Below are 27,666 nucleotides of genomic sequence, written 5' to 3'. Positions count from 1 at the left end.
TGTTGATAAAATGAATGGCTGCAATACCTTAGTCAAGTAAATTTGACTTTCCTAAACACTGTAAACTAGTTAAAGATAAATAATATGAAGAAAAGTAAAATGTTTTTAAAATGATAAATATTCGAGAGAAATTAAAAAACGAATAAGAAAAAAAAATAAATAAATAAAGCCAGACAGTAAAGCTAGCAAACTCTGCATTGAAAAAAATTGCATTTCAAGTCTTAATGTCTACATACCAATATAATGAGCCATGGAGCTAGAGGTGATCCTCTTGCGTAGAGCTTCAAGGGTGTTGCGTGTAGCTTTGAGCAGAGCGTCCAAATTCCTGTTGTTGAAATGAGTCAGCAACTCCATGGCCGATTCCTCAATGTTCTCCCGCATCTCCTTCTTCTTTTTGGCCACAGCATGAGCCTTGGACGAGACTGGGCGAGACTTTCGGCTGCCTGTCCTTGACATTGCTTGAGAATCTTCCCCACCATCTTCTCTGGAGCTCACCGGTTCTTTATCCTCTTCTGAGTGAGTAAATAATGATTTTTAAAAAAATTATGTTGCACAGAAAATTGGAATATTTTCATGCAAAAAAAAACAAACCCCATTTGTGACTAGTAGTCTCTAAGCTGTTTTATGTCAGAATTAACTAGGTACTGAAAATTGAATTCACAGTCACAAATATGAAACTTATTGTTGCTTTCTATTCATAATGGTGGAGAATAAATACAGATTCTTAAATTGCAAAAAAAAAAAAAAAAAAAAAAAATTCATTTCGATTTTTTTTTCATTCTAATTCTGAATTCATTTAATGGGGTCTGAATCATTCCGACATTTAAAAAGGGAATAAAAAGCGTGAGAGTGCATGAGTGAATCTTATGGAGAGCTTGTTTGCTAGTGTTGATGTATTTCTATATTTTCTAGATCTATGTATAATAATTTAAATATCGGAGAAAAATCATAAAGATCTAATATTGATCTATTTATTCTTATTAATTTCTTATTTCATATTAAACCTATGAACTCTGAATAATATGCATACAATTTCCGACAATAAAAGACATTTTTGAATTGAAATGAATTGAATTTCAAGTGTGTGGATAGAAATCTAAAAGGGAAAGAAGATATAAGAAGATAGAAGAGACAGCAAAAGTGACCCCCTAATCCACAAGAGAGTATCAAGGAGCTCAATTCAGAAGATTAAAAAAAAACCCAACAACATAAACCAACCTTCAGCGACTTCCTCCTCCTCAAAACCAGCATCCTCTTCCTCCTCGTCGTAGTCCTTGTCTCTTTCATCTTTTGTCTCCACGTCACACAGCATATTGATGAGTTCATTGGCTGCCTCTTCTACTGTCTGACTCTTGGTCTGCAGGATGTTCGCTCCCTTGGCACACAGTTTCTGGAGTTGGATGGAAGGAAATGAAGAAAAAAAAACAAAACAATATTACAAAGTACCATTGATTTTAACATTTAACAGATGGAGATAGATCTTACTCCATCATGACAACATATAACTGTTTAGGGAGTCATTTACCTTGGCCAGGTGGACACCCATAAGAGCTTCAAAGGAAGTAGGAATGTAAACCCGTATTGCTTTTACTGCTGTCTTGGATAAAAGGTTATCATCATCTTCATCATCATAATCATCATCATCATGTTCATTACCATCATCACCATTTTATAATATCAATTTTTATTATCATCATATATATAATTAATAAATAATTTAATAATAATAATAATAATAATAATAATAATAATAATAATAATAATAATAATAATAATAATAATAATAATAATAAATAATAATAATAATAATAATTAATAATATTGTTGTTAATATTGTCAATTTGAAATATCATTTTCATACCTGCGTGTTGTCCAAGAAATCATCTACAGTCCAAGGCTCATCTTCAGGCAATTGGCACAGAGTGGTCACAGCCATCTCACTCAAAATGGCGTCGATACGGAACTCAGTGACGTCATGAGCACGATCTACCAGCAGTTCAAGCTCAGACAGGGTGCTACAGAGAAAATGAAGGGGACAAAATAGTATTTTTAAAATTTACAGTGATTGAAAATAAAACCCTCTAACTATTTATATACTTTCTCAATTTCCTCCTCTCCTCACCTGTCCTCATCTTCCTAGTCCCCTTCCCCTTTTGTCCTTCTCCTCCATCTCTCTGTATCGGCATGATAAAGGTTAAAAGTCAAAGTTTTTACCTGTAGACACTCCTGATGAAGTCAGGAATTTTGGTGGAAGTCCAAGAGAGAACGTGAAGCCCTGCATCTAGGGAGTCATCGACCTTGGCCAGGTGGAGACCCATAAGAGCTTCAAAGGCAGTTGGAATTTTGGCTCGTACTCGACGGTTCTCTTCAAGCATCATCTGTCAAAATTTGAAAATTAAAGATTAGTTGCCAAAAAAAATAACCCCTGTTGTATCTATTATCTTTCAGATTCTTATTTTTCCTTCTCTGATTCAAATATTCATTATCTCTCTGATCCACATCTTCAAGCTCTCCTTATCCCCTGATCTGTATATATAGCTAGACATAAAACACTTTCACGTCATTAGGTAGTGGCAAAGACCATAGAACAAATACACAAATGGGACAACATGTGAACTTACGGTGAGAGCAGAGAAGTTGTTCTTGTACTCAATCTCCTTGGCCCTCATTGTTTTGGCGATGGGTGGAATTTCAAGGCCAAGCAAAGACATGTGGTTTGTTTCCTTGATCATGGTGAAGATTTGGAAGTCAAAGTTCACATACAGTTCCTTGGTCTCTGGGTGTTTTACCAGCAGTGATGCTTGGAGACCAGATTTGGCAGCTTCCATCTGCGAGAGAAGTTTTCAAAAAATGGAATAAGTATTAAAAAACATACTTAATCTGTTACAAGTTGGGTTTACTGTAACGTTACATCGCATCTTATCATTTTCACCACGAGAGCAGCAACTGCAATGAGATTTAGATTTCAATGAAGCCAGAGTCACACCACTGTTAACGCCTCTTAATGAAAAATGGCAAAGTTTGCACTTAAAAAGATCAAAATTAAGAATGAGCATTTTTCTGGTAAATTCTTTAACAATTTCAAAACTTGTTAGAATTTTTCCATGTCCTGCAAAATATCCTTTAACACTTCTTTGGTTTACAGTCACATTATCATAGCTTCTTAATATACAGATTATTATAATTTTTCTTTCATAAAAAGTCCCAGGTTTGAGACTTTTTCGATGTGGGGGATCATCTTCATCGATCAGAATATAAAATAAATGTTTCTCGTAAGAATGGAAAATAGGTTCTCTAACATTGTGTGAAAGTATATTAGTTACCTGACGTAGCCATCCACGATGGTAAAGCATTTCAAACTCCAAAAGGACTTTTGCTAGCTTGTTGTAGTTCTTGATGATCTTCTTGGCATCTGACCCCTGCAGGATGCTGCCCTGACGCTGGAAAACTTCCATGGGCTCCTAAAGAGACAGAAAAGGATTTTAATAATCAAACGAGTAATATATATGAACCAGGTGCTTGTTGTAGAACAGGTTTAGTTGTACATTTAATCATTTCTCTTGGTTGCCATTATTATCTTCTGAAGCAACTGCTGCCAACGTTATTTTATTATATAATCATATTGGTATAGATAGAATGCGCTTGGCCAAGGAGTTCACAACATTGCCATCCGGAAGTATAACGGACCAACACACAAACTCTGTGTAACCATGAATGTTTATAGTCAGGTTAATACAGTTTAGTGAGAACAACTCACAAACGCGGATGGCAAAAACAATAACAAAGGCATGAGTGACGTCATCTTCGAACTATCTATTCTTGATGTCTCGGTTTACATATCAATAATTGCTCTCAATATTATTGTCCTTGCTTTTGTATCTATTGATGTTCCTGTCTTTGTTGGTATTGTTGTTGTTGATAAAATTATTGTTACAAATTAAGCTGTTATTAAACATCATCATTTCATATTTGTGATGCCTTCCTCTCCTCTACCCTTTCTCCTCCTCCTCCTCATCACCATCATCATCATCATCATCATCATCATCATCATCATCATCATCATCATCATCATCATCATCAACGTTATTTTACTCTTCTTTATATTCTTCATCTTCTTCTTCTTCTTCTTGTTCTTCTTCTTCTTGTTCTTGTTCTTGTTCTTCTTCTTCTTCTTCTTGTTGTTCTTCTTCTTCTTCTTCTTCTTCTTCTTCTTCTTCTTCTTCTTCTTCTTCTTCTTCTTCTTCTTCTTCTTCTTCTTCTTCTTCTTCTTCTTCTTCTTCTTCTTCTTCTTCTTTTTCTTCTTCTTCTTCTTCTTCTCTTCTTTCTCCTCCGGCTTTCTCTCCCATCTCCTCTTTTTTTCCCCTCTCTCCACCTCACCCTTTTCACATATTGCTTTATATCTTATCACTAACCTGAATTCTTCGGAAGAGTTGCCGAGCCCACGAAATCTTTCCTGCAATCGGAGGTTGATCCCTGTCTAGTGGAGGGTCACTCTTTTGCTTTTGGTAAAGTCTGGATACCATCTCAATGTCACGACTGTGAAAACGAAATAAAAATTACAGGATATAAAATAACGATATAAACATAGTCAAAAAATCAGACCAGAGATACAATACACTAACTATTTCTATGTCTCTACTATGGAGACCAAATTTATTCACAAATCAAACGTGACCTTTCGTTTCAAAACAATACTATGTCTGGATGAGTTAAATGTCAAAAAGTGACATCAAAATTATAATGTCAAAAAAAGTGATATTTTATATAGTTTTATTCTAACTTTAAGTAACTACGTTATCAATAAAGCAGAAACAAATGACCCCAAGTTTTATATCTTTACGATAAATGCAACTTTCAGCAATTAAATCACTCCAACATAATACTGTATTGAGGCATTTGGTCACATATGGTTGATATCAAAAGTTGGAACATAAATAAGAGCATAGAGCATGGCCTTCTCATGATAATGCTCGATATAAATACTATATATATATATATATTATTAGCATTATTTATTATGAATAAATAATTAATAAATAAATATAATAAATAAATAATAAATAATAAATAATATTATTATAATAAATAATAAATAAATAAATAAATAAATAAATAAATAAATAAATAAATAAATAAATGACAGGGCCAGGGCTAGAGCAAAACTCAATAATATCAAGTCCAGATAATAACGGAAAGGAAAATGAAAAAAGGAAAATGTATATCAGAAGATATAAGAAGTACCAACAAGAATGACCCCACTCCTGATTAAGGGTGGATGAGAGAAGCAGTAGCACAGACGAGTATAAAATTATCGTATTACACACAAAGTAAGATGACCAACCTGTAGTGCTGCAGGATACGTTGGTATTTCTCCATTATGCCCAAGTTAGTTAACTGGAGCTTCTCGAATTTTCTCAGTAACACCAAGGCACGTTGTGTGCTGTTGATCTTCTCAAACCGCTGGTCCATAAATGACGAAATGGCAGTCTAGATGAAATGGATGGGAGCATTGAACTATTTTACAGTGTTGAAATTATTCCTATTATTATAAAGCGCGGCTCTGGTTATGGAGCTGCGCCTTTTTTATATATACATCCTATTTCCAATGTATTTTATCTTATTGTGTAAATTATAACACGTCTGTACAAAAAATTTCCTTTTTATGCAATTTTTTTTTCCTTATTTTTTATTATTATTTTATTATATATTATTATTATTATTATTATTATTATTATTATTATTATTATTTATTTTATATTATTAATTATTATTAATTATTAATTAAGAAGAAGAAAACATTTCAGAGAGGTCTTTCAATCCTACTCCTCTTGCAGGAGAACAGTGTAAAAACACAGGAGTACAAACAATAAAGAAAAATTAATAAAGAAAAAAGCCGAACAAATAAGAAGTAATTCAACCTATTGAAAACTCAAGTATACTGCCAAAGTAAAAGTTCAGATCGTTCATACAATTAAAAAGAAAAAACAAAAAAAAAAACAATGCAAAAGCATCTTATCTATACTATCTATCTTTTGACATTACATGACAGAGTCCTTTTTGCAACAATGTCGGTACCTATTGAGACGTGGGTCATCCTAGGGAAGGAGCGACAATCCTTTTAATAATCTAATCTCTTTCTGTTAGCAGTTATTTATCCCTGGTAAACTTAGGGGAGAGAAAGGAAAAAAAGAGAAGAGAGAGAGAAAGACAGAGAGGGAGAGAGAGAGAGAGAGAGAGAGAGAGGAGAGAAGAGAGAGAGAGAGAGGAGGGGAGAGGAGAAGAGAGGAGGAGGAGAGAGAGAGAGAGAGAGAGAGAAGAGAAGAGAGGAGAGAGACGAGAGAGAGATAGATGAGAGAGAGAGAGAGAGAGAGAGAGGAGAGAGAGAGAGAGGGGGGAGGGGAGAGAGAGAGTAGGATGAGCGAGAGAGAGAGAGATGAAGAGAGAGAAGAGGAGTGAGAGAGAGAAGAGTGAGTAGGAGTAGATGATGAGATGAGATAGAGAGAGAGAGAGAGAGAGAGAGAGAGAGAGAGAGAGAGAGAGAGAGAGAGAGAGAAGAGAGAGAGAGAGAGAGAGGAGAGAGAGAAGAGAGAGAGAGAGAGAGAGGGAGAGAGAGAGAGAGGGGGGGAGGGAGAGAGAGTTTGGTGGTGGGGGGGAGGATGATAAACATATATACAAAAAACATCCATCTATGGACTGCCAAACACGTACATGCAGTTCCCCAATCATTCTCTTGAAATCGTCATAATCCTGGTCAAATTCCATCTTCCTCTGGTCCAGGAAGTCGTAGGGTTTCTTGCGTATGGAGGTCACAATGACAGTGAACTTGTTGGACATCAGTTCCATGCCTGGTTCATAGAACAAAAATCATTTATTTAATTTTTGAAAAAGGAAACAAGCTTTATCAATTGCAATCCAATCTGGATGTCAATGTTTTACTATATTTTTGTCTGCAGCAAGATTTCTTTTCTCTTTTTTTTCTTGTCTAGAACTGTATCATATACAAATGTTTGGATTTTTAAGTCTGAGCAAGAGAACAAACCGTTACAGTCATTCATTTAAAAAAAAAAACAAAAACAGAACTAGGCTTCTGTTGTCCAAGCTTATCAACAATTTATGGCTTTTCTCTTTCTTTGTATTTTGTCTCTTCGAGCTATGTTTTTAGTAATTTAACAATTCAGATAACTCAATAAACTGAGCACTTCTGTGACTGACTGTCTCTATCTAGTAATACATCTCTATAAACCAGATGCAGAAAAGTGAAGTTTAAGTCTTTGTTATAAAATTAAAGCTGAATTTTAATTGAAGAAAATAAATGCAGTTTCTTTAACTCGAAATAATTACAAAATGATATGATCTTCCTATTTTACACTTTACAAATTTCATTTTTCTCCATCTGGTTTATCCTACTTCTTAAAATGAAGATATTTTGTAATTAGCAAGATCTGATTTTTACATTGAAATATAAATAGCGACATTTGTAGTTATTGTTTTGTTTTAAACGTCTTGCTGTTGTTGAGTCATTGCTATTGTTGTTGTTGTTGTTGCTATTGATGTTGTAGTCACAAATTTCGGCAACGTTGTTGATGATGTTGCAAATCCATAGATTGTGCTTTTTTTTTTATTCAATCGATTAAAAAATTCATTGATATCTTTGTTAATTGTTCAAAAATACTCCTTGTGCACAGCGTGGCCTATATCAGAAGAGTAGAGGAGAAGTTTAATCAGGTAATAAAATTTTATCTCTAGAGTTATCTCACCTTCAATTTTGCTCTCTGCCAGATGTGAGTACATATCAATAGTGTCGAACATGTCTAGAATCTTCTTGAGTCTACGTGTGAACGTGTCAAATTTGCCAAAAATGTACATCTCAGAAAAATCAAACGGACGCTCTTGAGGACTGTTTTCAAGCTTTGCCTGTGAAAAATTTATAGGCATGAAAAATAAAAATTTAGTTCTATGTAACTTCTAAAAAAAAAAAACATTAGAGAAGTTTAAAGGTAAACAAATTATTAGATCTGATTTAGAAACATTTTGGACGTATCAAATATCATGGTCTTAAAAAAATATAACAGTTGTAATTTAAATGTTTTTCTTTGCTCATTATTATCAATTTCTGCAGGAGCTTCTGCCATAGCTTAAGTTATTATATCATATATATTGATGTTCTTATATTGCAGTAAACACTATTCCACCTTATGTTTCAGTTCTTGCTGTTGTAATTGATGATAATGATGTATTTGCTATTGACGACAGTATTGTTGTTTATGATGGTAATGGCGCTGTTGTTAAAGTTATTCAATTCTTATTCTTGATGTCCTCCATCTCCTCCTCCTCCCTCCCTTCTCTTCCTCTCCTCTTCATCCATCTCCTCCTCCTACTTCTTCTTCTTCTTCTTCTTCTTCTTCTTCTTCTTCTTCTTCTTCTTCTTCTCATTTTTCTTCTTTTTTTTTCTCCTCCTGAAAGTGCAGCTGAAACATTATACAGATTCCTTTGTATTTCAAACTAACCTTGGTCTTATGGAAATGTCTCTGATACTCGTCATTCAAAGTGATACAAGCCTCCAGCTTCTTCCTGACCATAGGCATGGGTTGGGACCAAACGGTCTCGATGCGATTGTCCGTTATGTAAGACTTGCAGGCAGTGATCATCTGATTTGTGATCTAAGTGGGAATTGAAACATAGCAAATGTCATAAATTACATAAAAAAGTATCAATATCAATGACAATTTGTTTTAAAGGTTGTGAATGGCTTGATTTCTTTTTTTTCTTCTTTTCTTTTTTAATCCTTTAACATCGTAACCCTCTCCTTACCACCTGGAGCAAAATCGTCACATTTGTTACGACACAATATACAGTTTTCTTATTCAGATATTTTGTACATTACAAACTTTGAAGAATGATCTTTGTTTAATTAACAAGAACATAAAGTTGTTTTGTACAGAACTTGTTTGAGTTTTAAAAATCAATTTGTATGCTGGGTAATCCAGTCATTTTGGGAAAATACTGAAAATGATCGGTAAGAAGAGAGTTAAAGACTCTCTGTGGGAATTTTTTCTTTATTTAATAACAATGACTCTATTTCACCATATGAACATTATTCCACGAGCCAGAGTAAAAATTACATTGTGAATAAAGTCTAGGTAGAATAAAGTTGATTACAATATTATAAGGGAAATAAGATAAAGGTATGTTCTTTGATTTATACCCTGGAGATATGGATTCAACACACAAATGGTGTACTGTGGTGGAAAAATCATCTATGCAGCGTTGCACTGTAAATGATGGCTGGGGTATTTCAAACTCCTTAAAACACACCAAGATAATGTCCTCTCAAACTTCTCTAAAAACACACTAAGACAATGTCCCCCATGTAGATCATTAAAGGAAGTTTTATCCATCTATTCATTTTAACTTTTATTCTAATTCATTATATGGGGCCTAGAATTGATCATTCCTAAGCAAATCAGGTACCTTGACAAAGAGTGAGGTCATCCTTTCTGAGGTGTTGTAGTATCGTGAGATGCTGTGGACCATCCGTATAGCATTGATGAGGGCTGGGATACCCTCCAACATGCCAACCTATCGGAAATCATAAAATTAAATATGTGATAATCACAGGGGAAAATGCAATGGCAGGACAAATAAAAGAATGTTCGAATATTTTTTTTGCAAGCCAATTGTCTAATGAGCAATAAAAGTGTACCAGATATTAATCATATTATGGAAGAATGTACATTATGATAGACTAGTGTCCTATCCCAAATGTAGAGAGCGATTGTGTTATTGTCCATTCTAAACTATAAAACAAAATAAACTCCATTGCCATAGTCATTTTATTTGAAACTATACTTTATTCAATGGAGTATGACATTCAATGGGTGAGAATTTAAATTAAATTGAGAAAAAAAAATTATAATTCCAACAAATGTTAAACAATGATAAAGATGCTGCTGCTGCTGCTGCTGTTGCTGCTGCTGCTGATGATGATGATGATGATGATGATGATGATGAGGAGAAGGAGGAGGAGGAGGAGGGGAGGAGGAGGAGGAGTAGGAGGAAGAAAAGGAGGTGAGAAGAGGGAGAGGATGACGACCATCCATTCCTATACTTACAGGATCGCTATTGTACAGAGGATCACACAACTTCTCCAATGTGTACAGAAACCTAACGTTATCCTTGGCCTCATTGGCTGTATCGGTGATACGACGATCAAGCTCTTGCCAAACCTGATGAAATAATGATAATATATTATGGTAGCTCTCTACCTCTGACTACTACAGCAAAATGTTTCTGCAGTGAACTTCAATTTTATTCTTTTTCAAGGGATTTTTTTTTTTAAATACAAAAATCAAACAAACAACGACCAATACTAAAACCATGAGCTTTTACTACCTTGCTTTATTTATTTATTTATTTATTTATTTATTTATTTATTTTGTTGTTTTTTTTTTGTTTGTTTGTTTGGTCAGGGTAATTTCAACTGATTGCAGTCAATCATTCCACAACATCATTATGTAGAGTTTATTTGGCATTTTAAACTGAATTCCACGCTTGTCTTCATTGGGGAGTGGGCGTATAGTTTATTAAGCTTTAAAAAAGTTTAATTTCTTATTTCTGATTATCTTTATTTCATTTTCTTCATCTACTTCACCGAGACACCACGTTGACACGATAGATTTTATTGTTTGTAAAAAAAAAAAAACAGCTTTGTTTGTACCAGTGGGCTTGAGGGTTTGTCACAAAATCCTGTGTCTGTTCTGATTGGTCAAAATCCACATATTAATTTCATTTATCTACTGCATTCCGCATACTACAAGATTAATGCTATGAGACAAATTTACCTTGATCATCTTGGATTTAGCAGCATGCAGTATTCCCAGTACTGCTTTGACATCATGGCCTTTGATTTGGTCCACCAGGTAGTTGAATTTGGACATCCTCTTTTTCCAGTGCTCCAGTTCTGCCCTGGGGCCAATGTCGTCTGCCTCGCGTCTCATTTGCTCACTCTCAGCCAAAACCTGGTGTGGGAAGGAAAAAAAAAAAAAAGAATTTGAATTAATTTGTTAGTTTGGAATTTTATGTTGTTGTCGTCGTTGTTCTTATTATTGCTATTATCATTGCTGTCACTGTTGTCATTGTTGTTGTGGTTGTAGTTGATGTTGGTTTTTTTTTTTACTTATATCTGTTGCTTGGACAGAGTAGAATTTTTGCTCTTGTTGTTATCTTTGCTGTTTTTAAAGTTGTTGATATTGTTGTTGTGATTACTGTTTTTGTTGTTATTGTAATGTCGATCTCCTCGATCTTCATGGTTGAATATGATTATTTAAAAAACGATCATTATTTAAATATAAGATAATTACATAACACCTTTTTGGGGAGGGGTTATTATTTTTTTTCTGAATTAAATGGTTTACTGAAGTCACTCACGTACATAAAAGCACCACTATGTCTAGACCAAAAAATAATAAATAGATTAACATGCTTTCATTTCCATGTTGCCTTTAGTCAACTAATGATTAATACAGCTTTTTCTCAATTTGTCTTTGCATTTATTTTAGGGGAAGGGATTTTGTCTGTTATACTTGGATCTAATTAAATCTTCAAATAAGGTGTAAAATGTCAATTTAATTTTTTTAAAAACTATTTAGACTTTTCTTCAACTCTAAATGGATTTGATAAGATTTTTTTTTCATAAAATATTGAAGTTAAATAATCCGAAGAAGTCGTGAGCTCAAAAAAATTAGTTAGTTTTAAGGTCTTATGGATAAAATACGAAAATCTCTATCTCATCGAAACGTTTAAGTCTAGGCATTAAAAAAATATGATGATTGTAACTTTTGTTGTTATATTATTTTCTGATCAATTGTATATTTTGTACAACAAGGGTTACAACAATATTAAAGTGATATTTATTTCTGATCTCTTACTTGCTCAATCTGTTTGATCCAGACTTTCATGCATTCTTCAATCTTTTCCAAGGACTCGGTGCTATTGGCCACAGCCTGGTAGTCAGCAATGGTGTTCACCTTACGTAGCTCGTACCCTTCACATGGCTTCAGAGTTACTTTTTCCTGCAGGCTCTCTTGTGCACCTGTGAGATCAAATTGTACACAATATTAACCTTAAGGGGTGGTTTGGGTCTAATTATTAGGAAAATTCTTCAAAAAATTGATTTTGAGATTTTGGTGGAAAACGATATTTTATTATCTTAGAAATAATATTATTGAAGTCTAACTTCTCAAAATAGACTATAAAGGTACGAATAATACAGTCGAAAAGGGTACAAGTAGTAATAAAAGTGTGAAAAACGGAGAGCTATTTTGCTATTTTCTGAATACCATTTTTCTAAGGGTATGGGATACTGTATCAAACGTTTCTCAGAATCTATTCAATTAAATTGTCTTAAAATTTCCACAATCACAGAGATAATGTTGTATATCGCCATAGGGAGATTTTTTGATATATGTGTATTTTGAATTATGATCTAAATTATAAATTTTTGAACATCAAATTTGTCGTAACATTTTGATTCTCAACTTTGTAATGTTCTATTAAAAATTCCATTTTTTGATAGATATCAAACACGTATACAAAACATTTGCAAATGACTCAAATAAATGGTCAACCACAACACTTAGTCATACTTTTTTAAACATCTACATTATCAGTTATTATGCTGATTTATAATTGTCTTGGCAGTTTCTGCATTGGTTTGCAAAAAAAAAATTGAAGTATCAAAAGCACCCTCGATAGACGCCTACAAACGTCTCTTAAGACGTCTCCTAAAATCCAATTACAGATAAATGATCCCTTTTGGGTTGAACAGTAAACCTTGAACAAGGTAATAGGTATTATGTGGCTATGATTTATGATAGGACAAACGTTCCTCGTTGGTGTGATAGTCATTTCAATACTAATTACACAAGCTGTTGTATTTTTTTTGTTCTGTTTCTCTTTTTTTTTTTCTTTTTTTTTTTTTAGTTTTTAATTTTTTTTGTTTGGTTTAGTTGGAGTCCTTGTCCAATAAAATTAACTATGCCATGATAGTTTACCCTTTAGAAATCCAAGTTGTAAAAAGAAATCCTCCACATTTTTCTTTCATTCTTGTTTTATCATTATTAGAAAGACAATATGTCAATTTCTGTCGATCGTTTTCACTTACCAACCAGGACGGACACAAAGGAGTCAAGGGAGTTAAGGAAGTCAGTTCGAACACCATCCCCCTCTTGACTGTACAGCTGGTTCCAGCCTTTGTCCAGCTTCTTGAGAGCTGGGATGAAAACCCCAGACAGCACACTCTCCACGGCGTGAAGAAGACCCCTCCCATTGGCACCGTGACCATTACAATCCAACATGGTGAAGTTGATTTCCTGAAATGTTTGAGCAAGGAGTGAATATTACTGTAATCTAGTTTAGAAATCTTGACTGCGCATATAAATGTGTATGCATCACATTAAATATCCATTATGATAATTATCTTATCGTCACTATCATCATCACCATCATAATCATCATCACCGTCGACGTCATAAAAATGATTTAAATATGATCAATGTTTTAAAAAATATTTAATTAGTGATGATGCCTTCTAAACTAATCCAGGCTTTTAATTTTTTATTTATTTGTTTATTTATTTTTGAGAGAGAGAGAGAGAGAGAGAGAGAGAGAGAGAGAGAGAGAGAGAGTCTGTGTAATATTTCTTCCTAATTTACTACTGTACTTAACATTGTTGTTTTGATTAGTTTAATTACTATTATTTATCGTGTTCTTTGTTGTTGTTTTTTGTTCTGTTGCTTTTTTTTTTTGGTGTTTTCTTTTTCCGATTCCATTTAAATAATATTGTCCCATAGTTGATGCTTAGTCTGATATCTGAGTTTATTTTCTTATTTGTTGGATTTTTTAAATTGATATATTCTTTTTTGTTGTTGTTGATGCTATGTTTTATTTATCAGGCTTTAAAAATATGAAAGAGCTGGATTACCTTTGTCATATTAGCCTCAGTGACGCTGGGCTCACTGGATGGCATACGTGTGAAGACCAGGCAGACGCCACGCAGGGGCGTCTCACTCCCATTGGCGATGAAGAGTTTAGGCTTGGTTGTCTTCACTACCTTGGTCTGCGGAGGGCCCAGTCGAATGGAATCGGCAGCTGGAGGGTTAACAAGAGGAAACAGAAATAAGTAAAACTTTATTGAAATTACATATGTAACCAGTTGTATCAATACTGATGCTTAAAATTTAATTTTAAATTCAACTTCTATATTTTGATTTAAAATAAATGTCTTCATTTAGGAGAGAGACTTTTGTTTCTTTGACGACTCAATATTCGCTATCACGCTCATAATGACATTAAAAGGGTCCAAAATACCAAAACAGATATCTACCCAACACAACATGGCATCTGCTAAATGAAAATTCGGTAAAATAAGTATTTTTATTCTTTTAACCAAAAGTCTGTCATAACCTATTCATCTTTTTTTTTTTTAATGAACTTTTCTTTAAAAAATAAATAAATAGCATTAGCAGCTTCAAACATTTCGTGTAGCAGATAGTTTAAACAATCCAAATGGCCAAACGATGTTCCTGACAAGATGTGATAGAATTAAAATTAAAATTGCGAGATATATTTTGACTTGTGACTGGGAGCTGGGAGGACGCATGCAAAAATGTATGGGGCCACTGTTTAAGTCACTAATGGCGAGACTGAATTATACTTCTTTCAAACCGTAGTCTTTCCCTATCTGACCAATTTCAAACAGACATCTTTATACAAAGTGCAGTAACATCAATAGAAATATCAGACTATAATAGTAAACGCAAATCAAGCTTTTATTCATTCATTAATTTTTCTATTTATCTATTTCTTTTTTTCTTTCTTTCTTTCTTTCTTTCTTTCTTTATTTATTTATATAGCATATTCGTTCATCGGGTGCTATTACTAGTCTCTTGTTGAAAAAAAATCAAACAAAAAACAACATAAACAAAGATTCCTATTATGACGTCAAGCTAGAGTAAAATCGAACCTCGCTTGTAAAATGTTAAAATTGAACTATTGTTTTATGATTAGAATTATTGAAAGGTGAATTATTGCCTATATGAACCGCCCTATGTTTAAATTGTTAGGGAAATTAGAATAGGAATGGGATGGTAGTACGTAGTTAGAAGGGGGGAATAGGCGACACCCAAAAGAGTTTCAAAAATAATTATCCTTTTTTAAAAACAGCATTTGAAAGGAGGATGAATGCGTTTGTGTTTTGAAGAAGAAAATTAACTGAATTTCGTCTGGACAGTCGCGTTAAAATTAGCTGTTGACACATTGGATGATTGAGGCTGATGCCATTTTACGGGGTTGTTATTGTTGTTGATTTATTTTGTTATTTTCCGTGGGGGGGGGGGGGTTGATGTCTTGTTTTATTTTTGCTTTCTTTTATTTTATGTATTCATTTTTTGTTTGATTGTCCCTTTTTCTTCTTTTTTTTTGTCTATCTAACCATGAAGGTTGAGTGAAAAATAACTAGGATTTGTATAATTGGTCAATGATGATGTTGGGTCAAAATTGAGCGTATTTTTAAAATAAAACTATTTCTTTGCGAGACGCATGAGGAATAAAATCGGGCGAGCAAAAATGAGTTGTCAAATTCATGCGAGATATAGGTCTAGAAATGAACTATACAGCCTCGGCGCTGCTATGACAGTGCCTGCTCTCATTACACAGAGATATAAATGTTCCTGCTCGAAGCTGTAGCGTTGTACAACGCCACTACCACATTATCTCATTCGTCTGTAGTGTTTCATTCATCCTGTTTTGTTGATAAAGGGGAAACCCGAAACGTCCATTTTATCTGTTTTCGTATATTAAATTGAAGCTTACATTCAATTTCACATTGTTATTTATCACACAGAGATGACAACTATGTTGGGCTGTAGACACATTTTACAAGTGGGAAGTTGCTTTCTTGCCCTCAATGAAACTAGAATTTGTAACCACAAGATGCTACTAATGATGCTTCAGGTAGCGCTAAAATGATTTGATGTCAAAAAAAAAAAATTGTAACAACGGGACAGAGATTTTTTAACTCATCAACTCGAAGAAGAGACGAAATAATATGGAACCAGACAAGTCCAGAGACAGCAGAGACAACGTATCTGTGGTTTAGTGATTAAATCTTTTGACTTTGGATTGAGTGGTAACCCGTTTTAAGTTTAAAGCATTGGAGTTTTAAAGGTTCCGTCCCAATCAATCTTCTGTAGCAATAAGATTTTTTTTTTAAGTTTCAGCGTAAATGGATTGATAAAAAATATTTTGAACTGCCGCGTAATTTTCTAAGCGTGTAAATGTCTAGTTTTTAAAAACTTTTTAAATGGAAAATGAGAGAGAGAGAGAAACTTAAACACATCAAGTAAGAATTCCACCAAATCTGTGATCTGACCCCGAGCCTCTTTGTTGTTGTTGTTGTTGTTGTTGTTTTTGTTGTGTGATTTTAAAAATTGTTAAAGACCATTTGTTTCTGGAACGACATTCTTGACTACTTTTATATACGTAAATCACCCTCAAGGCAATCACACTGATTACGAAAACAAAAACAAACAAAACAAAAAACAAAAACAAAAATAATCTAAATTATTTTTTAGAATTAAGATATATTATTATTGATTGCTCTCCTTACTTAAAGGAAAGTGAACGTGATTTCATAAACATATTTTTTTTTCGTAATTAAAATAATTTTGACTTGATTCGTCCCAACGAAATATCAGACACTCAATATCAATGGTTTACATATTTATTTCAATATTATCGCAAGGACAAGGACAAGGCACCATACTGTCCGATTTATTACTGCCATTTGTCAATTTACAAATCCTATATATAATTTAATCTCAGGACACCGAACCCCCCTTATCCGTTTCAACATGTCAATTTTAAGCCAATTTTTGTTTGTGGAGGAATGGCTGGGTTTCGGAATGAATTGATATCCATGAACTTATCATTCTTATCACGATTGCCAATTACGGTAACCTTTTAAGTACAGTCGGCAACGTCAACTTTTAATAGGATTGTGATAGGCCTGAAATAAATAATATATATCACACCTCTTCGTATCTCACATGTTGGATAGTTGGGTTCAATCAAAGCCATAATTTCTATATTTAAAAAGTATTGCAATACGCACCGCATTTTCTTTTTTGGATTAAAATTTTCTCGACTTCATATGAATGGAAAATCGAACAATTTGTTCGATTTTCAAAATTTGGTGAACTCGAGGAGTTAAATCCGTTTACAAAAGCGTCAAATTCTAAGATTTTTTCGAGAACAAAACACATAGATACTAGAATTTTATGACCGCAAACCTTAAATTTATACCCACTTTTATTGCACACGAATGCATTTCACAGTATACGCGCACAAGAATACATTTCACAGTATACGCGCTTGTTGTTAGAGACAATGGAATTTCGAATTGAAACGCGCGCTCGCCGCAATTTCGTGTACATTAATGTGTATTTATCTCTTAGGGTTACCTGCTGTATCCTACCTGACTTGTTAGAGATTCTTAAACCTGCCACTTTCTCGAATGACTGACAATTTCCAAATGCATCTAAACATTTACTGTAAAATGCCCGGAGTCCATGATTTAGTTCGCGGGTCGGGGTGTGTTCTATGTGCATTAATAAATTTACAAGTCTGATAGTCAAGCGCAACAAATGAATCATGAACTTGTTTATCCTTGTTGTAATTGAGAATATTCTATGTCAAATTTTATTATATATATATATATATATATATATATATATATATATATATATATATATATATATATATATAATATTTCAAGTATAATTACGATCAACTTCTACAATAATGTTTCGAGCATTCGCTCTCATCATCGAATGCCCGAAACAAAATTGTAGAAGTTGATCATAATTATACTTGAAATATTTTATGAATAGCTCCTTTCATCAAAAAGTTGATATAATAATATATAATATCAGTTGGAACTCCACAATCCGGATATCTCCATTATCCGGACAGGTTGCCAGGGGACATATTTTTTTTCTATATATATGGACTGGTTCCACAATCCGGATGTCTCTGTAATCCGGACAAAATGCTGGGGAACGGAGGTGTTCGGATTGGAGAGACGTGGCTGTAGTGTAGAGGCGACGTCAAATGTGTGCACGTCGGGCTACGTGCACCTACTTAATTACAAGTCCGATAACCCATATTTTTATGTTCTCATCATAGTTGTGGAAATACTCTCAAACGTCAAATTAAATATTGTCAAAAAAAACAAAAAAACAATGTTAAATTAACCCGACAGCTGCCTTCATTTATCAGACATAATATTATGTGTGTGTTGTGTGTGTGTGTGTGTGTGTGTGTGTGTGTGTGTGTGGAGGAGGAGGGGGGGGGGGGGAGTCGATCAATAAGACCGACTATAAAATACAAATGTACCTATATTATATTATAATTTATAAAAAAATGATTGAGCAATAATTCTCCATTTTTTATATATATATTGATTTTATTGCATGGGCGTTTCGAGTTTCGACGATGGTGTTAACTACAAAAAACTTAACTACTTTTGTTAACTCTAATTTCCAGCTCATTTAGTCTTCAAAACCCACTTAAATTATCACAATGCTGCCATACACATACAAAACGCACTTTATTTTTGGGGGGCCAGAAAACCTTTACTTTATATATCGATTGATTATATTATCGCACTCTAACCCCGCCCCCTCCCCCCCCCTTCCCCCCCCCCCCCGCCAAATAATAAAAAAATACCAACAAAAAAAATAAAAATAAAAACACACACACACATACACACACACACACACACACAAAAAAAAATTTTGGCTAGAAAACTCATCCTTTAACTGTCGATCGATTAAAATGACACTCATCTTGGCAACAAAAAAAAAACAAAAAAAAAAAACCCTCAAAAATTTGGGACTGCGCAAATTGACAGGTTTGAGAGTGGTTGATAATATTGAGTCTTTTTAATCGATCGATATTTGCAGGACAAGCTTTTTTGGCCAAAAATACATGTCTTTTTTCAGAGTTTGGAAAAAACAATGGCCCCAACTTGACAACCAAAAATACCAAAAACAAAACCAAATCAATAAAAACATTCTAACTTAATAACAGAGAATTCTTTTTTTTTTCTTTCCATGAAGTCTATAGGGTTTAATCTTTTTTTTTACAAGTAATTACAAGTAATTTTCATATTCCATGAATGAAGTAAAATTATTTTTGGCCAAAATGAAGAAAGGCGTTTTGTTAATAATGTACGACAGAATGGCCATAATTTGATATCAGTGATCACTTTGTCATTTCATTCTTGACAAGACATCATAGCAACAGGCGACAACCAAGACTCGGCTATAACGACAAATAAACCCATTCATTCAATCAATCAATCCATAATTCATTCATTCATCCATTCATCCACTCATTCAGTCATTCAATCATTGATCTATTCCAGCACTTTATTTTAGTAATCAATCCCCCAAACACGGGAACTATTTGGTAAAAACACTGGAACATTACACACACATACACACACATTGTCAACACAAAGACACACACAAACATTCATATACAAACACACACGCAAATAATATACACACAAACACACATAAACATACACACACGCACACACATTCATACACAAACACACGCAAATGATATACATGCATACATACACACCTTTGATTAAAAATCGATCAAATTCAGGTTAGAGGACAAAGGCCTATTTGACTAAAGAGGTTCTTAGATCAAATAAAAAAGCACGGTAGTGAAAGCAGAAAGAAACAACACAAGAACATAGGAACGCTTCAAAAGCCCTTGGAAGGCCCGTGGGGTGGAACGTAGAGGAGGAGGGGCGGCGGGACGGGGGGAGGTGGAAAAAGGAGGAGGCGTTCTGCCGTACTCTGGAAAATAAAATAAAAACATATTTAAAAATTTGGCCAGAAAACTCGTCCTTCAAATATCGATCGATTTAAATGACGCTCATCTTGGAAAAAAAAACTCTCAAACCTGGGACTTCGCGAAGTCCCCAGGTTTTAGAGTTTTTGCCAAGATTAGGGTCATTTAAATTTAAATCGATCGATATTTGAAGGACGAGTTCCTGGCCAAATCTTTAAATATTGGGTTTTCCAGAGTACGGCAGATTGTGTCTGTATTTTATTAAATGGATCTCGATTTGTCTCCAGGCCGATCTGAAAACAATGACATTACACGGGACAAACAATAAATGGATTAAAGATTCCTGTCGTTCAATATTAGTGAATTTTCAGTTTTAAAATGAGCTTTATATACAGTGCAATTTATTATATTACACCCTTCCGCCACGGCATCATAAGATCCCGTCGCCTAGGCATTCCATAAAGGAATAAAGATAATCCATCAAATAGGATGTCTGATGTCAACAGGACTCACCCATGTTGTCCAAGCTAGCAAATTGAGAGTTAATAATCTTGCTCGAGGGAAAAAAAAACGACAGTGCCTGAAACGGGGCTCAAACCCGGGACCTTCTGGATCACAATGCAATGCCTTAACCACTCGACCACTCCCCCCCCCCCCCACCCCCTTATACAGGGCAATATCCGATAAATATGACCCATAGATGTTAGGCCAATAGCAACACTCTATGAACACAGGCTACGACATGACGCCTGTAAGGCTCTGTTACAATTTTCTTCGACAGACACGAGCTATTACCGGGATGGTACTCATTTTACACTCATTTTTGAGTGCGTTGAGGATGTGATTAAAGTGCCTTCTCGAAGGATTAAACTTTGCGCCGTCTAGAATTGGATTCGAAACAGATCCGACGATTATTCTGCGGTACTCTGGAGAAAAAAAAATAGCGAAGTCTCAGGCTTCAGAGTTTTTGTTGTTTTTTGTGTGTTTTTTTTTTGTGTGTGTTTTTTTTGTTTGTTTATCCAAGATGAGGGTCATTTAAATCAATCGATATTTGAAGGACGAGTTTTCTGGCCAAATTTTAAAATATGTTTTTTTTTCCAGAGTACAGCCAGCTGTACAGTGATAGGTGATCGGATGGATAAAAATGGACGACACGGAAAGCGGCTCCTATTTGCTTTAATCTACAGGCATACAATATCTGATTATTGAACGCAATTATGGGCTTGTTTTAACATTGTTGAGTCAATGTGCATATTATTTTTTTTTTTTTACTATGATGTGAAAGTACATTTCCATTACAACAATGAGACCATAACAATTTAGCTTAATAAAGCATCATATTATGACCCGGAAGGTCCCTGGTTCGTCCGTTTTTCTTTTTCTAGGGCAAGATTATTAACCCTTAATTTGCTCATTTAAAACAGCAAGGCGAATTACTGTTAACATCAGACAGTTATTTATTTATTTGTTTATTTATTTATTTATCAGCAATACTGCCGGCTCATCGCGAATATTTTACTTTGCTTTGTTTGTTGTTGTTGTTTGTTTGTTTTTTTAAATCCTATTTATTATTTTACTATTTATTTATTTTCGTTTGTGTTCTTATTTATTTATTTATTTATTTATTTATTTATTTATTTATTTATTTACTCATTTATTTATTTATTTATTTATATATTTGACCAGGAAACAATATTATAAAGCTCGATTAATATTACCCACCAAACATTTTTTTAAATCTCGGCTTAAGGTTTTATTGACAAGTAGGGAATAATTTCAACTGATTAATATACTAATATGAAGTAATTGTTTTCTGGCAAAAATGTAAAAATAAGAAGAATTTTTTTTTTAAAAAAAAAGCATTTTATCGGGATACAAGATTATAGCGAAACACATCTGGCTAATGCAGAGTTATTTCATTGATATCGTTGTAAGAATTGTTTATTTTTGGCCCGATCGTTATTCATTACACGTTGATCTAGAGAGCTCATAGATTAATGATTATCCGTTAGATTTTTTGATTTTTTTTACCGTTGTGGCCACTACATCGGATTAACACTATAACATGGGATTATCGACATTGCAATCAGAGCATGGCGCGTCATTATAATCATAAATATTATTGGTGTGTAACACCCGTACTACTGCCATGAATTGACGAAACGATTTTGAACATATTTTGGTCAGAAAACTTTCAATATCAAATATCGATAGATTTATATGATTCAATGTCAAAAAACGATTTCAAACCCAAGACGACAAAGAAGTTTAAGACTTTTAGACAGATTGGATGGTTATCTAAATCTATCGATATAAAAAGTATCTTATTTTCTTGTCAAAATGAGAGAAAAAAATATAATATATATTTTTTTTGTTTTCGATGTATGACAACATATATTTAAACAGTGGCTTTGTGTCGTATTCAGCACGCTCGGTTTACGTTATAATATGTATGATGTAGGCATCTCATTTATTCCCTTGTGCAAAAAAAAATAAATAAATAGATAAATAATTAAATAGAACAAAATTAATTAATTAATATTAATAAAAAAATTACATTACTTTAAAAAAAAGAAAAATGTTAATCTTTATTGCTCTCAACTTAACACTATGACAAAGATGTGTTTGTGTTTCAATATAAAAATCAGATAAAATGGAAATGTAGACGTGTGCCTTTGTGAGACAAATATATCTGGTATGGTTTATTATAACATCGATATCAACATTTTACTTTTAGAATTTATCTATATATTCTATTTTGTATATCAATTCATTGCTTTATTTATTAATCTATTTAGTTATTTGCCATACTATAAACACATATCTATCTTTTTCTTTCAATTCATTTTTAATATATATTAATTACGTTATTTATTTTTAATCTATCTTTTCAGTTATTTGCCCTATAATAAACACATAGGACCGAACGGTTACTGCTCCAAAACCCCGGATAAAATTCAAAAAGTGTGAATTTTAAATTGGAGCCCCACTATAAGAGAAAACATTCTATCGTGTGTTGATTAGAGTACTTATGGCAAGACATATTCTCTGCTTGATCTAAATTCTAAACTTTCCCTGAAAACAAAAGGCATCTTGGCTTCAAGTAAAAAATGTCAAATAATCTTTTTACATTATAATATTTTTAATCAACACATTCGAGACCATAATTCTTAAAATTAAAAAAGGGCAAAACGTATTCTTTATTAATCTATCAAACGCTTTTCATCTGAAAATGGGGCAAGATGCTATAATTAATTGAGTTAAATTAAATTAAACAGCGTGGATAGGAGGGGGGGGGGGGGGGGGAAGAAAGAGGGGGAACAGACTACAATGAGGACCTTTTATCATTGAGATAAATATCATTAGATGGGTTACCGAAAAGGAATGATTCTAAATTAAGTGGCATTTCTTAATAGTGGGTTCAAGGCGATAATATTGATATGGCAATGTAAGAATGGGCTGGACAATAATTAATTGGAAAAAATAAAAATGTTCATAAAGAGGGAAATTTATTAAGGTCAGATTGTAGATACAATTATTTGTCATGCTGTAAAGGGAAATCGTGAAAAAAGGGGAGCGATGGAGCTAATTATTTGTCTAAATACGCGCTTAAATTGACAGTCAGCCCTACATCTAATCATTTGAGAGTTGTATTGGTGATCAATTAAAGAGTCATAAAGCCAGTGTCTCTTGGAAGGATGGGGATTGATTTCGTTTTCGTTTTATTAACTTCCAAATCCCTTTGATGTGAAATTTGATTCCACTGTATGTATCTTGATGTCATATTTTTTTTACCGTTTTCACCAAGAGAGCAGATACAGCAATGCGACTAGGGCTTCATTGAAATATGTGTTGCATTTCTGCTACTGCTGTCTTGAAGCAAAATGACTCAGATTCATCAAATGCTCTTTTAGCATCGCCGTTTTGACTGCACCATTGGTGACACTGATTAAGTTTGCAATCAAAAACAGAACAGTAATGGGAGAAATTGTATTTCTAGGAAAATCACTCTCGCCGCCGTTACAGGGTTAACGTATATATATAGTTTGGTTATAGTCAATGTCATTGGTTACAGTTTGTAGACTGAAGTTAATTTGGTGATAATCTTTGGGATGGAAGTGAGAGGATGTGTCTTGAAATTAGATAGAGGGAAGAGGGACGAAGTGAGGGGGTGAAAGATAGGGGGGAGGGAGTTTGATAAATAGAATATTGCATGTTTTATAGTATGTACATCTGCTGGCACCTTTGGGTGTTTTGAAGTGGCCCAAGGGGATGGCGCCAAAGTCAGAAGAAGCTTGGGTAGAGGAGGCTGTGGAAGTGATCATGATAGAGTCATCTACTATGTAATTTTGTGTGATCTACTAAGGTGATACGATAATATGATGTGATAAGAATATGTGACCATCCACCTTAAACTGGTGTTATGCTCGGATGAACAAGATTATCTTTAAAATGGAATGCAAAGTCTTTATTTCGGAGAATGTATACAATTTCAGAAAATTAAATAAAAATATATTAATAATGAGGAATAAATCTTTTTTTTAAAAAACTAATCTTTTGTATTTCTAACCATCTCAACTTTAACCTCAATTTTAGTCATATGCTTTACTCTGGCTTGACGACAGATTGTGGTGGTGGGTCACATATGATTTGAAAAGGGTGTGCGAGAGATGAACACATACACACACACACACACCGACACACACACACAGAGGGAGAGAAAGAGAGAGAGAGAGAGAGAGAGAGAGAGAGAGAGAGAGAGAGAGAGAGAGAGAGAGAGAGAGAGAGAGACTATTCAAAACCTTAAGCATAACATGTGTAGTTACCAACTACATACATATATGACATATGTCCTGTATGTTATGAATATATTCTGTCTTTAAAATAATAAGATCTATTTTAGAACGAGCACTCTGCTGAACATTAAAGGGAGTTTTTCATTATAAAATTATCTATTGATCAATCTAACTCTCCAATACAGGCTAGACGTGTTCTTCATTGTTTGCCGTTAAAAAAAAAAGAATCAATAAATGTCAACAAAAGTAATTTCCTATCAATTATTTATTCAATAGCATTCAAAATATAATTTCACTGACTCATTCCATTCGCATTGCTGTTATGTCTATTGAATATTTTTTTTTCTTTGTTTGACTAGTCATTAAACATAGCAGGATTCAGCATTGCTAAGTTTTGCAATGAATCAATATTCCATGACAACAGTCAATAAAATTGTAATTGTTGTAAATAAATAATAATTGTACGGCTTTGATTTGGAGTTTTGAGAATTACTTTGTCACTTTGCTTTTAAGTAAAATTTAAATAACACTTTTTTTTTCTTATTATAAAACATCTCCCTTTCTTTGGGTTTGAAAACAATAGCACTTCCTATTTTAAAAAATCCTAATTGATCAATCAGCATGAAATGATTTGTGGACAGGAAAAATGCATTTTCTTGATAGATGGTGCATGACAGACAAAATTGTGACAATAATGAATCAGCATAAACATAGGCTGAAGAGAATATGTATGTGACCAGTCATCCCAAAACGGTATTATGTCGAGACAATCCTGAAGGTCAAACATTCATTTTAAGCTTACCCCATAAAGTAATTAAAATGTGTGTCGCTTGAGGAGGGTGAGTTTTGCTTCTTTATCTTTAAAAAAAATTGAAATATCCAAAGTCTGACCATGTTTACTTAAAACGTAACTTTCTTCTATCTGGTTCATTCCGACATATTACCAGAGTGACGCACCAAGTCACATATAATTTGATCATGTTTGATAAAAAACACACAAAGTGCAGTATAATTTTTGAACTTGAGATGACAAGTAGGGTAAATAAAGCAAGAACCAAGCGGTGATATCTGCTTAATTTTTTTTTATCCTCTCTTATTTTGGAAGAAACCCATTAATGGAGAAAAAGAAAAAAAATGTTTAAATAGTTTAAATAACTCATTACAAGATGCTAGAGACTGGCAACAATTTCTTGTTTATGCTTAAATATGACGAAGACTAATTTTCCTCCTTATGTTCAAGTAAAATGAAAATCTTAACATAAATATGACAGTTTTAACAAATATCTTAATATCAAATTTAAATTATGAAAAATTTTCTTTTATAACTTGACCGAAATTGTATTAGTACAGTGAGTTCTTCAAATGGAGCATTTAAAGACAATTACCCATTTTCTATGGACCTAAATTTTAATTTGCCAAGATTTGCCAGGATAAGAAAACAGAAGGAAAAAAATGCACACACACTAATCTATACAACCCAAAAAGAGTATAGGAGGAATATATAATTACCTGGTTCCTTTTCCTCTGGCTCTTGATAATAAAATAGAAGACGGTTACAGCCATTCACCCCTAGGAATTTCTCCATGGTCTCAATCTGAAGAAGAAAATAATAATTCATTAACAAAATATATAAATAAAACAACAATTGTAAAGCACTATCCGTTAAAACAGAGAGCAAACAAATATAAAGGTTTCAATTCCAGAAAGTGTCTGTGTTCTTTACTGACCACTTCCCCGCTTGCTTCGGAATTTGAAATTCAAAATAATGATAAGTTCAAATCTGAAATATATGTGGAGATGTTAAGGTTTAGAGGGGGGGGGGGGGGGGGGGGGATAAGGAAAGAACCCAAGAGACTTATGTATGATTATTATTGTTGTTGCTTTCATGATTATTTTTGTCATTAATATTTCATTGTACTATGAACTTGGTACATTTATGATTCATTCGATCATGACCAATTTTCAATTACCAGTATTCTATGACAATATTTTTCGATTTTACATTGCCGTATTGATACATTTTCCCTGGCATTCAAAGTTGTTTATAATTGTCTGTGAATGATACAATGCAAGCAATATGAGAATTCCTTTATTAAGCCTTCAGTAAGATAAGATAAGATAAGATAAGATAAGATAAGATAAGATAAGGAAAGAACCCAAGACACTTTCTGAATTCGAAAGCGGTCTGTTTTGTTGGCAAGTTGAGTGTTCTACTAATTGAGCTGCCTGAACCCATGGGCGCATTAAACAAGTCTTTAATTCCATGCAACTGACAATTATTAAAATCTATCAGAGTGATTAAAAATTGATCTTTTATATAGCGCAGTATCCACTAAACGTGCTCAAAGCACTTTACAAGGGGTCCCTGGCCCACAGCAAAATTTAACATTTAGGACGGGACATGTCGCCTGTTAGGCGATATTACATTTTTTTTCGGACAAAGACAACGCTGTTAACAGCTAGGTACTCATTTTACACCTGAGTACGGTGAGTTGAGTAAAGAGCCTTCTCCAAGTACTCAACTATGCACCGAGCGAGGCTCAAACCCAGGACCTACCGATCCGAAAGCGAGTGTCAAACGACTAGACTACATAGCCGCACGAGTGATTCAGAATTATTCAATAATGTAAAAATTGTATACATCTTTTCTGCATAAGAGAGGGAGAGTGACTATTGGCAAATATTAAAAAATGGCATTCCTCATCGAAAATATAATACATTGTAAAATTACAAAAATCAAGAGTGTTAGTCTCTATTTAATCAAACTATTAAAAAATCTAAATAAAATCAATTGTTACCAATGACTAACAAAAATAATGTTAGCTTTTGTTGAGAGCAATACCCACTAAATGCTTAAAGCACTTTACAAGGGGTGCCAAGCCAACAGTAAAAAAAATTACAAGTATGACGAGATATGTAAAGTGCGATCAGAACTTTTTAA

At 33.6% G+C, this 27,666-nt stretch overlaps 1 protein-coding gene across 4 annotated transcripts in view; it reads right to left on the bottom strand.

Moving 5' to 3' along the window:
- Positions 1–27,666, bottom strand: part of LOC144976893 (dynein axonemal heavy chain 5-like) — an 87,601-nt gene that overhangs the window by 53,220 nt on the left and 6,715 nt on the right. For 2 of the 4 annotated variants that reach the window (XM_078921451.1, XM_078921450.1), the window contains exons 3-21: positions 26,235–26,319; positions 24,173–24,238; positions 13,982–14,148; positions 13,163–13,370; positions 11,928–12,091; positions 10,842–11,018; positions 10,113–10,226; positions 9,472–9,579; positions 8,508–8,660; positions 7,758–7,914; positions 6,709–6,845; positions 5,342–5,487; positions 4,413–4,536; positions 3,324–3,461; positions 2,622–2,828; positions 2,215–2,378; positions 1,862–2,015; positions 1,219–1,390; positions 237–512 (exon numbers count right to left, since the gene is read on the bottom strand). In XM_078921451.1, coding sequence (XP_078777577.1) covers positions 237–512; positions 1,219–1,390; positions 1,862–2,015; positions 2,215–2,378; positions 2,622–2,828; positions 3,324–3,461; positions 4,413–4,536; positions 5,342–5,487; positions 6,709–6,845; positions 7,758–7,914; positions 8,508–8,660; positions 9,472–9,579; positions 10,113–10,226; positions 10,842–11,018; positions 11,928–12,091; positions 13,163–13,370; positions 13,982–14,148; positions 24,173–24,238; positions 26,235–26,319 — 2,917 coding nt within the window. The remainder of the gene's footprint in view (positions 1–236; positions 513–1,218; positions 1,391–1,861; positions 2,016–2,214; positions 2,379–2,621; positions 2,829–3,323; positions 3,462–4,412; positions 4,537–5,341; positions 5,488–6,708; positions 6,846–7,757; positions 7,915–8,507; positions 8,661–9,471; positions 9,580–10,112; positions 10,227–10,841; positions 11,019–11,927; positions 12,092–13,162; positions 13,371–13,981; positions 14,149–24,172; positions 24,239–26,234; positions 26,320–27,666) is intronic. The other 2 variants (XM_078921453.1, XM_078921452.1) reach the window with 1 other exon arrangement.

Source organism: Berghia stephanieae, chromosome 7, assembly GCF_034508935.2.
Source record: "Berghia stephanieae isolate SIO BIC M18660-M18661 chromosome 7, UCSD_Bste_1.3, whole genome shotgun sequence".
Classification (NCBI taxonomy): Eukaryota; Metazoa; Mollusca; class Gastropoda; order Nudibranchia; family Aeolidiidae; genus Berghia; species Berghia stephanieae.
This window is presented reverse-complemented; position numbering and strand designations above follow the sequence as displayed.